This window comes from Panthera tigris, chromosome B4 (genome assembly GCF_018350195.1).
Source record: "Panthera tigris isolate Pti1 chromosome B4, P.tigris_Pti1_mat1.1, whole genome shotgun sequence".
NCBI classification, from domain to species: Eukaryota; Metazoa; Chordata; class Mammalia; order Carnivora; family Felidae; genus Panthera; species Panthera tigris.
The window spans coordinates 32053926-32069870 of NC_056666.1; the positions used below are offsets into that span (position 1 = coordinate 32053926).

At 46.6% G+C, this 15945-nt stretch overlaps 1 protein-coding gene across 1 annotated transcript; it reads right to left on the reverse strand.

Annotated features, from left to right (window-relative positions):
• Window positions 1-3210: 3210 nt before the first annotated feature.
• FZD8 (frizzled class receptor 8) lies at window positions 3211-6932 on the reverse strand. Its single transcript, XM_042991460.1, has one exon. It carries the CDS (start codon window positions 6140-6142, stop codon window positions 4061-4063), a length of 2082 nt encoding a protein of 693 aa, XP_042847394.1. The 5' UTR covers window positions 6143-6932; the 3' UTR covers window positions 3211-4060.
• Between the last annotated feature and the right edge of the window lie 9013 nt (window positions 6933-15945).

Consider the following 15945-nt stretch of genomic DNA (forward strand, 5'->3'; position numbering starts at 1 on the left):
GGAGTAGCCCACTCTTTAAATAAAAGTTAATCAGAAGATAATTTCAGAAAGAACTTAATTACATTTTTAGTATAAAGTTTATATTGAGTATTTAATTCAATAAGATATTGTGGGGCCTTAAACTGAAGAATTCAAAATTATGAATACAAAATGCTTGCAGGCCCTCTGTGTGGGCACTGTGCATGGGACAGGGCCAGCATTGTGGAGGCTCAGTATTTTTGAATGAAGGAATTGAATGAAGGAACCTCCCAGTTCTGGAACTTTGGGTACCACAAGGTGGCGGTATGGTATCACACGTGGAAAGCAGATGGTTACACGTGATTTGTTTTGGAGAGACTTTACAGAATGTTTGCACCTATACTTTCAATTGCGTCCTGTACTCTGCAACTGCTTGAGTCTCTGTGTAATTTTTCTTTTGGCAAGACATTCTGATTTTCTTCCCCGAAACTTTCAAGGATTATAGGAACCAGCAATGCCATCAGTGCAAGTTAGGAAACTGTAATAATGACAGTTTGCTCTTTAAACGTTCTTATACACTCCCCCCCCCCCACTCTGTCCCCTTTTATAGTACTTTCAAATTGCATTTATTATAAAGCAAAGTGGTTCACATGGCTTTCCCCACAAGTAATTATAATGAGCTTTGGCTTTACTAATGGATTTAACCATATTAGATTTTATTTACACTATCTTCTAGCCACACATTCACCATATCCCCTCCCTGCTCCCTCACCTCCCATGTTTGACAAAATTAAAAAACAAAAAACAAAAAACAAAAAACACTTGTTCCATATAGTTAATGTAGCACAAAGAGGGTGTTCTGGCAAGGAACCTATTCATTTGTCTAACTAAGGCAAATGGCCAAAATGAGACTTTTCCTCCATTTTCCCACCCCCCCAAATAAATTTTGAGTCTTTTATTCTATTAATAGATACCATTTGGATATTAGCAACTTTGCAACTCAAGTTTTAGTTTTCAAGGCAAAGAACCAGCACTTGTGTTTCAGTATGTTTCTAAAATCAGTCTTTAGTGATTACAGGTGCAGGTCTTACTAAAACCTTCTAAGAGTTGTCCTCAGAATGTCAGGAGGGTTTTTTTGCTTGTTTAATAAACTTGTTTATATTGTGCACATTTATAGTCATTTTGCAAAAGCTATCAAGTATGGCATTTTACAAAGATATGTTGAAAAATTAATAAAGGAAAAAGCTTCAAAGTTGGACATTTCCCACTGTCACATAGTTGGAAATGTGTCAATAATGAGAATGCTGCTATGTTAGAACACCAATATGCTAAGTAGTGACTTTTAGCTCTCTCCCCACCCCATATATGTGGTAAAGACTATGGGAAGTGCCCTCAAAATTACACTTTATTACTGAAACTGTAAAGTTTATGGCTGGCTTATATACTCTATATGAGTGTCACCACACGGGTTCGATGCAGGCCACTTATTGGTACTTAAGTTACAAAACAGTAATTCTTTAATAAATAAAACTGCTGGGAGGTGAAGATTTTACAGTGCCTCTGACTTTAAGAAACATAATCAGCATGATAGCTAAAGTAGGTGTTCTTTTATGGCATATATAATTTAAAAATCCAATTACCACCAAGAATTACTCTGGAAAGGATTTGCAAAATGTTTCTACTAAGAAACTCTTCTTAAAAGCCTCTCACACGAGAAAGATCAGCCAAGGAAGTAGTTTCCATCCTATTAATTAAAAAAAAATTTTTTTAATCACGAAATATTCCTATTGAGAAAAGTAAAGAGAACAAACATTTTAGCAGGATGCAGAGAACACGTCGCCTCCCGCCCTGCAATGTTTGATGCCCCCCATCATTAGCAGGGGTAGCTGCCCATTTCTTATCTTGATTGACAGGTTAATAAGGGACCTGGGGCTATCTTTTCAGTATGAACACACAACCTTACCAATTACTTTTAAATTATTGCTAATCTGTCAGAAAATAACAAGCATGAGGAATAAAAATATCTGGAAAAGTGAAATGTCTGAAGAAGCATTTACTTCCGGTGCTTTTAAAAGGTTCAGTTCAGAAAACTTGCCAGAATTTACTCAATAGAATTTAGGCACTGAGGTTTTTTTTTCCTTTTTTTTTTTTTTTAAGAAAAACTTGTAGTTTATAATAGTTCATTGGTTCAATTAGGGGCGAAAAAGAAGGGAGTTTTGTAATGCAATTGTCCAGCAAAGGAAAACGCTTTAAATTGGGGGATTATGTGCACAGACCACCTGTAGGGCATTCAGAGCCCTTTTCTATAATGCTTCAACCCATGCCTAGCTGCCTGCAGGCTGGCTAACAATGCCGGGAAAAGCTGTTTAAAAGGCTGAGCGCACTTGTGCCTCTGGTCTTCACTAACTGTTACAAGTCTTCCTCTCCCTCGCTCTCTCTCCTTTTTAAAGTAAAAGTCCCACATCCCTTTAATGGAAGAACTTTAAGGCTCCGCGGTGGCCAATTGGTCTGCACCAAGAGGAGCCGGGCAGCAGGGAAAGAAACTTCAGACTATACAGCACATTTGGAGAGGAGAAAAGATCAAAGTTTTTCAAACTCAAAAGACCAAGTTCCCTACAGATTAACCCTATTCATTTAGCTCCTCTTAAAGGAATGATGTGCTGGGCCACTGGGCAGACAGGTAAAAAGTTCAACAATTGCCAAAGCATTCTTCTGCTAATTCAACAGCCTTCTGCTCAAATAAATTAGCTTAGTCTTGACAGAGGAACAATAGCTTTTTCTCTAGAAAAAGAAGCACATTTGATATACACAAGCCTGGAAGGTTATTAAGATGTTAACCCGTTAGCTTAATCCATTAAAGAACGCCTGCTCCGCTACCAGATAGTCAAGTGACTAACACTGTAAAGTGCGATCGATGGTTTAAAACATTAACGTCTGCACTTCAGCAGTGTGTTCGGTCCCTGAAAACCCAGGTGCTTTCAAAATCAGGCACGCCAAGAAATAAATGCGGGGTTTTGAAGCCTTTAGTCATATTATACAAGATAAATAACAAGGCCGAGTGCAATTATTGCCTTGCAAAAGTTCCACTTACATACACTAAGGTGAGTGTTGTTATCCATGGATCAGAAAAGAGCTCTCATGAAAAACACCATCTTTGGGGAAGGTGCAAAAACTCAATTTTGATTTCAGTTCAACAGTGATATTTACTTTGCTAACAACTTAAGAACTAGAGTTTAACAGGTCATTTTCTCCATGCCTAAGGTCAGAGTACAAAATGAGAAACCAGAAAATGTCCATTTTTTCCAGCGTGTCCTTAGCAAGCACTTTAAAGGTAACAGCTTAGAAGAGGCAGGGGGAGAGGGCGATGTTTAAATCATTTATCAAAAGTCATTTTATTGACAAAATAGAATACTTATATTTGTTCTTACAGGGGTGGCCTCTAAACTTTTTACAAAAAAAATGTACAGACTGTATATCTTTGAATATGTACATATTTTACACATTTTTACAATTTAACAAATAATTATATAAATACATCCTCTAATGTAAGAAACCCGTATTGATTTGGGGTGTATAATTAAGACATTTCTTGTTTGTTTATTTAAGGCATTTGCCTGGTCATTAAGAATACCCAAACCGTGCAATTCCATTAGGTCGCGGTCATCCCTCCTCTAGGATATGTTAGGAGTAAGAATTTACGTAGGGAGAGTAGAGGGAGAAAAACAGGTCCCTCAGGTGAAATCTGTAGATCTGGCTTCAAGCTCAGCAAATGGCAACCAGCGAGGGCTACAAACCTTGCGTTCTGAAACGCAGCAGCAGAGTCCACCCTCCGCTGCCAACAGAGATTAACGCCTGGCGAGAGGAGCTCCACGCATATCAATGGAGGAAAGGGGGCTGGGTCTGGGAGCCTTCAATGCCAGGTACTTTGTTCTAAGCGAGTCATTTAAGTCCCAGCTAATGGATACCATTAAGAGTTCATTATCATGCTAATAGCAATCAACACGGTGAAGGGGTGGGAACCTCAGCCCGTCGACTGTCCCTTCGCAGCACTAGGTTTCCTCGCCCCCCTCCCCATTCCTTCCGGGTGCCCCCTCCCCTCCGCTCAGACCTGGGACAATGGCATTTGCTTTGGATAAGACACGGAGCTGGCCGTGCCAGATCGCCACGTCAGGCCGGTGCTGACGTCGCTGTAGAGGGATCCCGCCCCACCGCCCGGGACCCCGCCCCCACCGGACCCCACGCCCCCACCACCTCCCGGCACCCCACTCCCCCCTGCGGCCCCAGCGCCTGCGCCCCCCGAAGCACCCTTGCTGGCCCAGCAGCAGCGGGTGCACAGGGCGCGCCACGACTCGAGAGTCTTGCCGGACCAGACCCACACGCCCGAGGTGATGCCCACCACGAGGCACATGAAGTACTTGAGCATGAAGACGGCGTAGTCGGGCCGGCGCGCTTGGTCTGGCTGCAGGTCCCGCAGACACGGGCAGTTGTGCGTGGCCTCCCAGCGCGGGCGGTTGTGCTGCTCATAGAAGAGGCAGGCGACCACGACGGCGGCGGGCACGGTGTAGAGTACGGTGAAGAGACCCAGGCGGATCATGAGCTTCTCCAGTTTGTGCGTCTTGGTGGGGCCGCCCTGCTGCTTGATGACTGAGCGGATGCGGAAGAGCGACACGAAGCCGGCCAGCAGGAACATGGTGCCGATGAAGAGGTAGATGACGAGCGGCGCTAGCACGAAGCCGCGCAGGTTGTCGAGGCTCTGGTTGCCCACGTAGCAGATGCCGGCCACCGGGTCGCCGTCCACGGAGCTGAGCGCCAGGACGGCGATAGACTTGACGCTGGGCACGAGCCACGCGGCCAGGTGGAAGTACTGCGAGTAGCCAGCGATGGCCTCATTGCCCCATTTCATGCCCGCCGCCAGGAACCACGTGAGCGACAGGATCACCCACCAGATGGAGCTGGCCATGCCGAAGAAGTACACGAGCAAGAAGACCACGGTGCACAGCGCCGGGCCCGTGGTCTCGTAGCGCACGTGCTGCTCCACAGCGCCCAGTTCTTCGTACTCGCCGCGCCCGCCAGGGCCACCCGCGCCCGCGCCCGCCGCGCCCGCGCCCGCTGCCGCCGCCGCGCCGCCCGCGCCTCCCGTACCGCCCGCTCCGGGCGCGCCGCCGCTGCACGCCACCTTCTCGTGGCCCGCCACCAGGCGTACCAGGTAGCCGACGGACACGAAGAGGTAGCAGGCCGACAGGAAGATAATGGGCCGCTCAGGATACTTGAAGCGTTCCATGTCGATGAGGAAGGTGGAGACGGTGGCGAAGGTGGACACGAAGCACAGCACAGACCACAGGCCGATCCAGAAGACCGTGAAGGCGCGTTCGTCCTGGCTGAAGAAGGGGTTGTGGCAGGGCAGCGCGCAGTTGGCAATCTGGCCGGTCTTGACGCGGTTGTAGAGGGGGTGCCGCTCGCTGGACACGCTCACCATGGGCGCGCGGCACTGGCAGCCCGGCTCGCAGGGAGCGGAGCCGCCGCCAGGGGGCCGCGCCTTCCCGCCGCCGCCGCCGCCGCCGCGCGTGGGGGGCGCCGCTGCGTCCACGCCGCCACCGCCCCTGCCGCGGGACGGGGGCCTGGCCCCGGGCGGGCGGCCGTGGCCACTGCCGGAGGGCGGCTGCTCACCCGGGGGCGGCGGCGGCAGGCGGCGCGGCGGATTGGGTGCGGCTGTGGTGAGGTCGGTGCGGTTGTAGTCCATGCACAGCGTGTCGGGGTTGCCCTGCTCCGGCAGCCGGTCGCAGCGCATGCGATCGGGCCAGGCGAAGCCGTACTGGCGCATGAGGGGTGCGCAGCCGGCCTTGGCGCGCTCGCAGACCGAGCGGCAAGGAGGCAGGGGCTTCTTGTAGTCCTCCAGGCAGATGGGCGTGTACATGCTGCACAGGAAGAACTTGAGGTCGGGCGAGCACTGGATCTCTACTAGCGGCCAGAACTGGTGCACCTCAAGGCCCGCCTCGTCCTGCGTGTCGTGGTTGAACTGGTTGGGCATGTACGTGTAGTTGTAGCCGATGCCCTTGCACAGCGGCACGGTGATCTCTTGGCAAGCCAGCTCCTTAGCCGAGGCAGCCGCCGCACCGCTCGAGCGCTGCAACAGCGCCAAGGCGGCCAGCAAAGAGGTCACTTCCAACAGGTAACCCCACTCCATGCTGCGCGCCTCGGCCCGGCGCCCTCGCCCTCCAGGCGGAGCGCGGAGGGGCGCCGGGGGATTCGGCGAGGGAGCCGGAGAAGGGGAGAGCGGGTGCCCTGCTGGTCTCCTTGCTGCCTCTCCCGGAAGGCGGGCGGAGTGAGGGGGTGGGGGGTGTCTTGCAGTTAACCTAGTCCCTTCTCGGGACGCGTCCGCACCGCGGGGCCCGAAGCCTGGGCAGCGGCAGTGAGGGTGGCCGCAGGCGTGCACCACAGTCCCCGAGAGTCTGCCCTGATGACTCCGGGTCGGTCGAACTCAGCCCTCTCGCAGCACAGTGGCTAGCCCCCCGCTCATCGTCCCTCTCTCGCTCGCTTTCTCTCCGGCGCGCCCGGCCACTTCTCCACGCGGCGCCGGGGACGGTGCGGTGACTTTGCTGGGCACAGAGGGCGGCGGCACAGCAAGTTTCCTTTCGGGCCTCGGTGCGCAGTCAAGATGGCTGGGCCAGGCCGCTCGCCGCTCAGGGTCAGCCCCTGCAGCCCCCTTTCTGTCCCCAGGGACTCATGCTTGCCCCCAACGCTGCGCTGCTCTGCCGCCGGAGTTCGGGACCCGCCTCCGCAGAGGCCGCCGCCCTCTCTCCCAGGCGTCGGTCCGTCGGTCCGCCGCCGGGACTGACAGACTCCACCTCCGGTAAAAGTCCGCTCCGCGCTTCGGCCAGGAATCCGGCGAGGTGTAGGCAGTCCCCTTCTTGCTAGACACACGGAACCAAATCCAGACCAGAAGGCGGAATAGACACCTGAGCGGCGCGGCCCGCGCCCAGCCACCACTGCCTCCGCCGCCGCCTCCTGTTCCTCCACCTCCTCCTCCTCTTCCTCCTCCTCCTCCTCGGCGGGAGCAGCGCCCTTCACCCAACTTCCCGGCTCCGGCCCAGCTCACACCGCCCGGCCGGCTCATGAATATTTATACAGCGCGGACTCGGTCTCCGCCCTCAGCCGGGCGCGCCAATCGCCAGGAGAGGGGGCGGAGTCTACGCGCTCCCAAGTCTCGGCCTTCCTTAAGGCGGCCCGGAGTGTCCCCGCGGCCATGCGAGCCCTCTGCGGATGGAGAGTTTTGGTAACCTTGGGTTTGACCGCAGAGACCGAGGTTTTGCCACGATTGTCTCCACAGCGCTCAGTGCATTTGAGTTCTTGGTTCCTTTTCCCCGAGTCTGCACTTGGGGACTGGGATGGGGGTTTTCTGCCTGCGCGTGCGTTTTTAGGCTCCTTTCAAACAAGTCACGTCCCTGCCTACTGCTGCTGCCTGATGTGGGTGACCCCGCGCCCCTCTGTGAGCCGGGTCGGTGGGGAACCCACCCCCACTGGAATGCACGGGACCTTGACTGGGGCCGGGCTGTGCGGGAGAACCGGGAAGGTGTGCTCCTCTTGGGGATTTTAGAATGATGATGTTTGAGGCTTGGAAGCGTGAGAGGAGTGGGAGACTGCAGTTCATTCTGGATAGTGGGGCTGGACCGAGGGCGCCCCAGAAGGTGTACGGGAGCACAGCCGCCAGCACGCGAGGGGCGGGAGAGGCTCCAGGCACAAGGGCGGGCCCAGGATTCTCCCGCCTCCGCTGATTGGTCAGGGGAGCCTCAGTTTTCTTGCCTGAAAAGTGGGGTAGTAGTACAGATTTCAAAGGGGGTTCCGCTAATTAGGTGGGATAAAATACGTAAAGCATCTGGGACGAAGTTCTTCCTTATGAAGATATAGTTCCCTTCCAGAAAGAAAAAAAAGAAAAAGGAAAGAAAGGGAGAGGAAGGAAGAGAAAGAAAGAGCAAAAGACAGAAAGAAAAAGAAAAAAAAAGTAAGTAAGTTATAAATAGGACGGACTGGAAACTGCGGCTGGCTTCCCTCTCTTCGCTTCGTACTTTTGGAACATATGTATGTCTATCCAAAGTTCACATTCTTTCCAGAGCCTCCTTTTCTACCGTGGGAGGCGGTGCTGAGCCCTGGCGCCGACGCACAGACACGTATCAGCGATCCGCAAGGAGCAGAGCGGGACCTGGGCTGCTTTTAGCAGCCACTTGGGACACCGCCAATGAGCACTTGCCCCCGCCAGCTCCGCAACTACCTTAAGACAGGGAGGGGAGGCGGAGGCCTGAAGGGCCGGCGGCCTGGCAGGTTCATTTACGCTTGTTAGGACGTCCCAGGGGGTTGTCTTTCTCCTAGAATGGAGTGTTTATTTTTTAATTGATGTGCTGTTTCATTTAGCGCTTGTATGGAACTCATGCTGTGGCTGTAATTACTGTAATCTCGGGAACAAGCATTTCAGTTAGCCAGGAGGGTGGCAAAATACGTTCTCTCTCTCTCTGTCTCCCATTCTCTCCCCCCATTCTCTCTCTCTCCTCTCTCTCTCTTTCTGTTTCAGGATTTTTGCTGTTTGTCAGGTTTCATGGCAGGAACGAGTAGGACTGGAGAACCAAGGTTGTTGAGGGTGTGGGAACAGAGAAGAATTAAGGGTGCATTTGAGGCCAGTTCAGTTTTTTGGGGAGAGGGGGTATGGTGGTGGTAGTTGTCTGTTTAAAAACAACTCTTGTCATGAAACAAAAATAATTAATTAGCAGCATTTGTATATTGCTTGAGCTAATGGAATCTGCGTCTTCCTCCCGTTTTCTCTAGCTTAGTTCAGCAACCTCATTATGCACCACATTCTAAACAGGCAGAACTACCTCTGCCCCCCCGCCCTCACCCACCCTTGGGTTTTGGCAAATTCTGTATTTTGGCCAAAAATTCTAGGCATATCTACCAGGCTGTATATCTTTTTCTTTTTTCTTTTAATTGAAATCTAGTTAAACCTCCTTATTCTGAAAAACAACACTTCCTTCCCACTTTTGTTTTGGAAAAACTAAACTCCGTAGGAATCAAATTCAAAGGCTTGAGAAATACTGTAGTAGCTAATTCAGCAGAAAACGATTTCTATTCAAAAATGCAAAGACTTGACCTTTACTTGGTCTTTTTTATGGATTCCTTTCCCCTTTCCTCCTATTTGGAATTCCCTTTTATGGTGTGCTGAATGTAGAAAGTCACCTCTTTGGTTAGTACCTTGCTCATCCTGGGCCATTCCCCAGGACAGTCAGCTGCAGAGCAACAACAGGTAATGGCAGGAGCCCTGAGAGCAGTGAGAAGGCAGTCCCCTCTGTGAGGACCCGCCTGGCACGAGGTTGCCCAGACCACGGATGGGGAGGGGCTGGTCTCCAAAAGCAACACAGGTGGTGAAAAGTTCTACTGCTTTTCTTCAGTAGGGAAACTGTCAAATAGCAAAGTTTAGAATTACACTATATAAATTTACTAGAATTAGGTAAAAACAAACTGACATTTGAAAATTGAGGCTGAAAATAGTTGGTTTTGGCTTTTAATCGGCATTTCAACTTTTTTTCTTTTTTCTTTTGAGACAAGATGAAAGCTCTGATGATGTGGAATGTGGAAATTTTTGGTAAGTATATTAAGCTTGCAGGAGAAAATAAGCAGACAAAAGTTCAGAGCTCTCAAAAATCATAGTACAAGCTATTTGGGAGATCTTACTGATTTGTGAGATTGAAACCATTTACGTAAAAATCATTAAAATTTACTTTTAATTGAGAGAATATAAGAGTAGCATTTAAAATTACTACTAAATGGCTACTTAACAATCTTTGAGAGCAGAAGAGACTTATGAAGCTAATTAGTGTATAAAAAGCAATGACAGCTAAAAGACACCAGAATCATTTATCAACATTGCTGGCTAAATAATGATCTTTTTTCCTCTTGTATGTAAAGCAGCTGTTTTTTAAGGGAGGGGAAATAGTTTTAGCAGTGACATAAATAATGTAGGAAACTTTCTAGAGGGATTTCTGAACAGATGTCTTGTTACTGAATAGCCTACAAGCATAATAATATATACAGTTGAGGCAGGAAGCTAACTCAGAGGAGGGAATATTTCATAAAACATTGGATACCAAATTAGATAGGAGACTATCAATATAGTGTATGTCTTGAATTTAGAAACTTTGGGGAAATTATGTTTCAGTGGATTATAGTTTAAAAATCCAACATAAAAATCTTGATGCCAGAGTGGGCCCATGTATCAATGTCAATAAAATGATTCATTCAAGATTAAGTGGAGAACCCTTTAGTAACTAATGAAAATTCTCAGGCATTATATAAAACAACAATTGTTTCTCCTAAAAGCTTATTTTCTTTCAGGGAAACAACCAAGTACTATATTATTAGAGAATATACAACTTGATAGGGTAATATTGGGGTTTCTTGGTGTTTTAAAATCTTTCAAAAAATTATGTTTTGAATCACCCACTACATAGATGGAAGAGAAGGTAGAGGTCAACTGGTCCTCCTTCAGTTGCTATTAGAATTAAAATGGGTGAGATTATTTTTATATTCTTCCATGTTAACATTAACCTCTATTAAAGATCACCCTCTTGTGTTTTCTCTACAACTAGGAAAAGGATCCTGTCAGAAGGAAGTGCTCTGCTGTGTCTGCTGTAAGAAGGCCCAGTTGTGAATGGATGGAGATAATGGAGCCAAACACAAATGACTGGCCAGGAGTCACATTCTCACTTTACATGCAGCTGCCATTTTAGAAAATGGCAATTATATTGTCATTATTTCATTTTATAATTCTTCTGGAATATGTTTTGGAAATCAATAATTATGCTTTTTCTTCATCCACACTGGAATATTGGCCAGATACCAAAACTCTTCATGCCATAGGATGCGTTGTGCTTTAGTTTGGGAACTTTCCGGTGCAGTTGACCAGTAAGTAAAACTGGATTAGTTAAGAAGGACACTTAATTACTATCATATGTCAATAAATCTGGAAGCAGGGAGTTCCACCATTGTGACTCCATGTTAGGCCTGCAGATAGGCTTCTAGCTCTTGGCTTCCCCTTTGGTTCCCTGGGGCCTCCCATTGTCAAGTCCTCACATTTCATGGGACCACAGCAGAGGCAGGAAGAGTGGCAGAAACTCCCCCTTTGCATCTGTTCCATTAGAAAAGAAAACCTTTCCTTGAAGATCATCCGCTTAGGTCCTACTGTTGGAACCTGCCATGCCACTCTTAGCTGCAAGGGAGGCTGTGAAAGTGAGGATCTGGGGGGTGGCTGGTGGCAGGGCTCTAGGAGTAAGGAAATCAAGGAAGTGAGAATGGCTGTTGAGAGATAAGCAACAGTCAGGCACACATTGCTAGTTGAAATTAACTTTCAAGGAGTCTCATTTTGCCAACATGCCTCATCTTCCAGAGTATTTTGTTCAGGGCTATGAATTAAGTGTGATCTAGACCCAAGAAAACCTTGATATCTACATTTTTTTTTTCCTTTTGAAATTCACACAATACAATTCTCTGTACTGTTGGTGTGAAATAAATGTCCAACAGTTTACTACTTGTTTCACTCATAATATGTATAAACAGGGTACCATAACTGCTTAGTTCCTTTTTGTTAGGCCCCTCCCTTCCCTTTTGGAGACTTCATTAAAAACAATGACACAATTCTGGAATATTACATTGTTTCTTTCTTTTAAGTTATATGATATGACTTAAAAAAATAGACAAATATAGACAATACAGAGAAACGGTGTTGAATCCTCTCTCTGAAGGGCTCATGGAAGTGAAAGAATCTTTATACTAAAAAATTTTGGGGGCATCTGGGTGGATCAGTCAGTTAAACGTCCAACTTCGGCTCAGGTCATGATTTCAGGCTTATGAGTTCAAGCCCGCATTGGGCTTGGTGCTGACAGCTCAGAGCCTGGAGCCTGTTTTGAATTCTATGTCTCCCTTTCTCTCTGCCCCTCCCCCACTTGTACTCTGTCACTGTCTCTCTCAAAAGGCAAGAGTTTACTTCTGATAACAATGATCCATTTTAAGTGATGGGGGTGCCTGGGTGAGTCAGCTAGTTAAACATCAGATTCTTGGTTTTGGCTCAGGACATGATCTCTTGGTTGGAGAGACTGACCCCCTGTTCAGGCTCTGTGCTGACAGTGGGGAACCTGCTTGGGATTCTCTCTCTTCCTCTCTCCCTGCTCCTCCCTCTGCTCACATTCTCTCTCTCTCTCTCTCTCTCTCTCTCCCTCAAAATGAAATAAATAAAAATTTGAAAAAATAAAATTATGGTCTGAAACCATAATAAAACTTACATGAGTAATACAATAATAACTATATGGGCACTAAGGGCATGGAAGTGGTGATGATGACAATGGCATTTCTTTCTATTTTGTTTATCTTTGACCAGGTTCAGGTAAACATATATAAATTTTTTTTTTTGAAAGAGAGAGACAGAGTGGGGGAGGGGCAGAGAGAGAATATTAAGCAGGCTCCACACCTAGGGCAAAGCCCAGTGTGGGACTCGATCTCACAAACTGTGAGATCATGACCTGAGCCAAAATCAAGAGTCAGATGCTTAACTGACTGAGCCACCCAGGTGCCCCAACAGGCAGTAATTTTTTTAAGTGTATTTATTTATTTTGAGAGAGAGAGAAAGGGCACGTGCATGAGTTGGGGAGGGGCAGGGAGAGAGACTCCCAAGCAGGCTCTGCACTGTCAGCACAGAGCCCATGGGACTCCATCTCCAAGAACCTTGAGCCAAAACCACGAGTCAGATGCATAATCGACTGAGCCACCCAGGTGTCCCTACATGTAATTTTATTCAAGAGGTGACAGCACTTGTTTTTTTGTCTGGTGTGAGTCTTGCATGCTTTCTCAGAAGCAAATGTACTTCTAAATGATTAACCTTATAGTTTTCAGTAAGTTTAATTCATAGTATATTAATTTATAGAGACAAAATAAGAAAAAAGGGTGCAATTAGTATGTGAAATTTACTGAAATCATATCATATCACATTAATATGAACTCCTGGTGTGCTTTCCCAAAACAATTCTGTAGAGTTTAGTTTGAAAAGTCTTAGTCCAGAATGTGTTCAAAATATACTATCAAGTGAAATAAAGCAGGATATAGAACTATATGGTATGAGCCCAGTTATACTATTATGTATGTGTAGAAAAAAAAACTGGAAGGAGTTCACAAAAATATTACTCATAGTTGTGGTTGAATTGGATTAATTAAGAGTAATCTTTATTTTCTTTTTTTTATAATGGTCTGAATTTTATACTGAGAAAAAATTATCTTGAAACAACCCCAGGTTTAGCATTTATTATGCGTTATTTTTGGCTGTTCTTTTTTAAAATGTTTTATTTATTTGTTTTGAGAGAGAGAGAAAGACCGTGCAAGCAGGGGAGGGGCAGAGAGAGAGGGAGAGAGAGAGAATCCCAAGCAGGCTCCACGTTGTCAGTGCAGAGCTGGATGTGGGGCTCAATTCCACAAACCATGAGATCAAGACCTGAGCAGAGATCAAGAGTTGGACACTTACCCAGGTGCCCCTGGGCTGTTCTTTACTTTCCATATTTTGTCTTTTTTCCTTACATGGATGAAAATTACCAGAGAGCAAGAATCATGTCTTAGTTATCTCTTTCTCCCCACAGAAATTCTATCCCATGTATAACACTATGCTGTCAAAGCATGTTAGTCGATTTACAGATTGACTTATTGTCCTTACCTTTGGTATGATTCTGTCTCCCAGTGCTCCAGAACTATCCTTCTGATTGAGAATCTGCAGTTTTGAATGTGGTGAGAGGGAGGAAAGGAGGAAGGAAGCTTGTTACTGCAGGGCCACAGAACTGGCATTAGAAGCAGAACTCTGGGGGTAGGTACCCATGGGGACAGGTAGCCTACAGCCTCTCTGAGCTTCACTTCTTCATGGTTAAAGTATGGAATGACACACATGAGTCCCCCATTGGTTGTGAGAGTTAGATATGCTACAAGCTAAAAGGCACCAAGCACAACGTCTGGACTTAAATGAATTGAGCTTCATAAGAGTTTTCTCTTAATGCTAGAGTGATAGGAAATGTATCTATGACCACGAAATTACAGACGCAAGATGAAGTTATCCTGATGTTATACTTAAATTTTTTTTTATTGTGAGGAAGATCTTTCTTACCTCTCCTTCATAAATTCTATAAATATTTAGTACCGATTGTTTTGGTTATTATTGATGTGTAGCACTGACCCCAAATCTTGGTGGTTTAAAATAACCTTTTGTGTGTGTGTGTGTGTGCTCACAATTTTAAGGGTCAGGAACTTAGGAGGGGCTTGCAGACCTTGCTTGGGATTTCCCTTGTAGGACAACAGTCATCTGAGGACTTGACAGGGTTAAATGACCAAGGTGGCTGAATCAATCAGCTACCAGTTGATGCTCTCAACTAGAACACCTTTGCGTGAACACCTTACCTTCCAGTGTGGCAACATCAGAGTAGTTAGACTCCTTGGACCCCTTATAGGGTGGGGCATTCCCCAGAGTGAGCATCTTAAGAGAAGCAGGTGAAAATGGCATGAACTTTCTCGTTCGTTCGTTCTTTCTTTCTTTCTTTCTTTCTTTCTTTCTTTCTTTCTCTCTTTCTGATTTAGCAGCAAATTTATGCAGCACCCCTCTGCTGTACTCCGCTGGTTGAAGCTGTAAAAGCCAGCTCAGATGGAAGGAACGTCAAACACATTGGGGGCCATATTTTAGAACTGCCACACCAAATAAGTGCTGGGTCCTATGTTAAATGTTAAAGCTATAAAGATAGATGAGACACTGTATTAGTCTGAGTTCTCCAGAGAAACAGAACCAATGGGATATATATGATTTATTCTGAGGAACTGGTTCATGCGATTTTGGAGGGTGAGAAGTGTCACATCTGGATCTGCAAGCTGGAGGTTCAGGAAGGCCAGGAGTGTAGTTCAGTCCCACTCTGAAGGCCTGAGGACAAAGGGGGCTGATGGTGTCATTCCCAGTCTCAGGGCAGGAGAAGACTGATGTGTCAGATCAAACAGGCAGAAAGGGGCCAATTCTCCCTTCCTTTAACTTTTGGTCTATCCATGTCCTCAGTGGATGGACAATGCCCACTCACACTGAGAAGGGCAGTGTGCTTTAGGATCCACTGATTCAAATGTTAATCTCTTCCAGAAAGGCCCTCAACAGACACACCTAGAAATAATAGTTAGCCAAATATTGGGGTACCCTGTGATCTAGTCAAGTTAACACATAAAATTAACCATCACAGATATTATTTCTTTTATAGGAAACTCACATGGGACAGCTACAGATATACAACTACAAAGCCATTTCATTGAAGTATTTACAAACTACATGGAAATAATATTAGGGAACAACTGAATGTGCTGAAAAGAGCTGGGAAAGGCCTTTGCAGAGGTTTTAGAGAATGATCACTGAGTTTGCTAATTTGAGGAGAGGCCTAATGTTCTAAGCATGGGACAGCATTTACAAATCTCCAAGATAATTGCCTTTGCATTTGTTACATTTGCTCATGTAACAGCAAGAACATTCCTTTAACAGAAACATTTTTATTTGCATTTAATCAGTTAATATAATTTGCACCTTTGGCAGGTTACATTTGGATAGACAGAGTTCAGTGTATGTTTTCAGCTTCCAATAACGAGATGCTAGCTCAAAGTGACCTAGAGGACACATTATCTCATATTACCTGGGATCTGGGGGTGGGATGGCTGCAAAGTTGGTTAATACTGTGAAACCATGATGCCCTAGAGACGGGGTCTTTTCTATTTCTTTCTGTGTTAGCCTCAGTATGTTGGTTAGTTTCCCTCATGGTTCCAAAGCGGTTGCAGATCACTGGTTACAGTTCATATCTTCACACACCAATATCCAGAGGTAGAAAGAGGAATATTGTCTGTGTCTCCAGCCTTTCCTGGAACAGAATTGGGTGACAGGTCACAACAGTGAGCCCTGCC

Bases quoted from the DNA above. Each gene is read 5' to 3' on its own strand.
- FZD8 (XM_042991460.1), bottom strand. From the start codon at position 6,142: ATGGAGTGGGGTTACCTGTTGGAAGTGACCTCTTTGCTGGCCGCCTTG.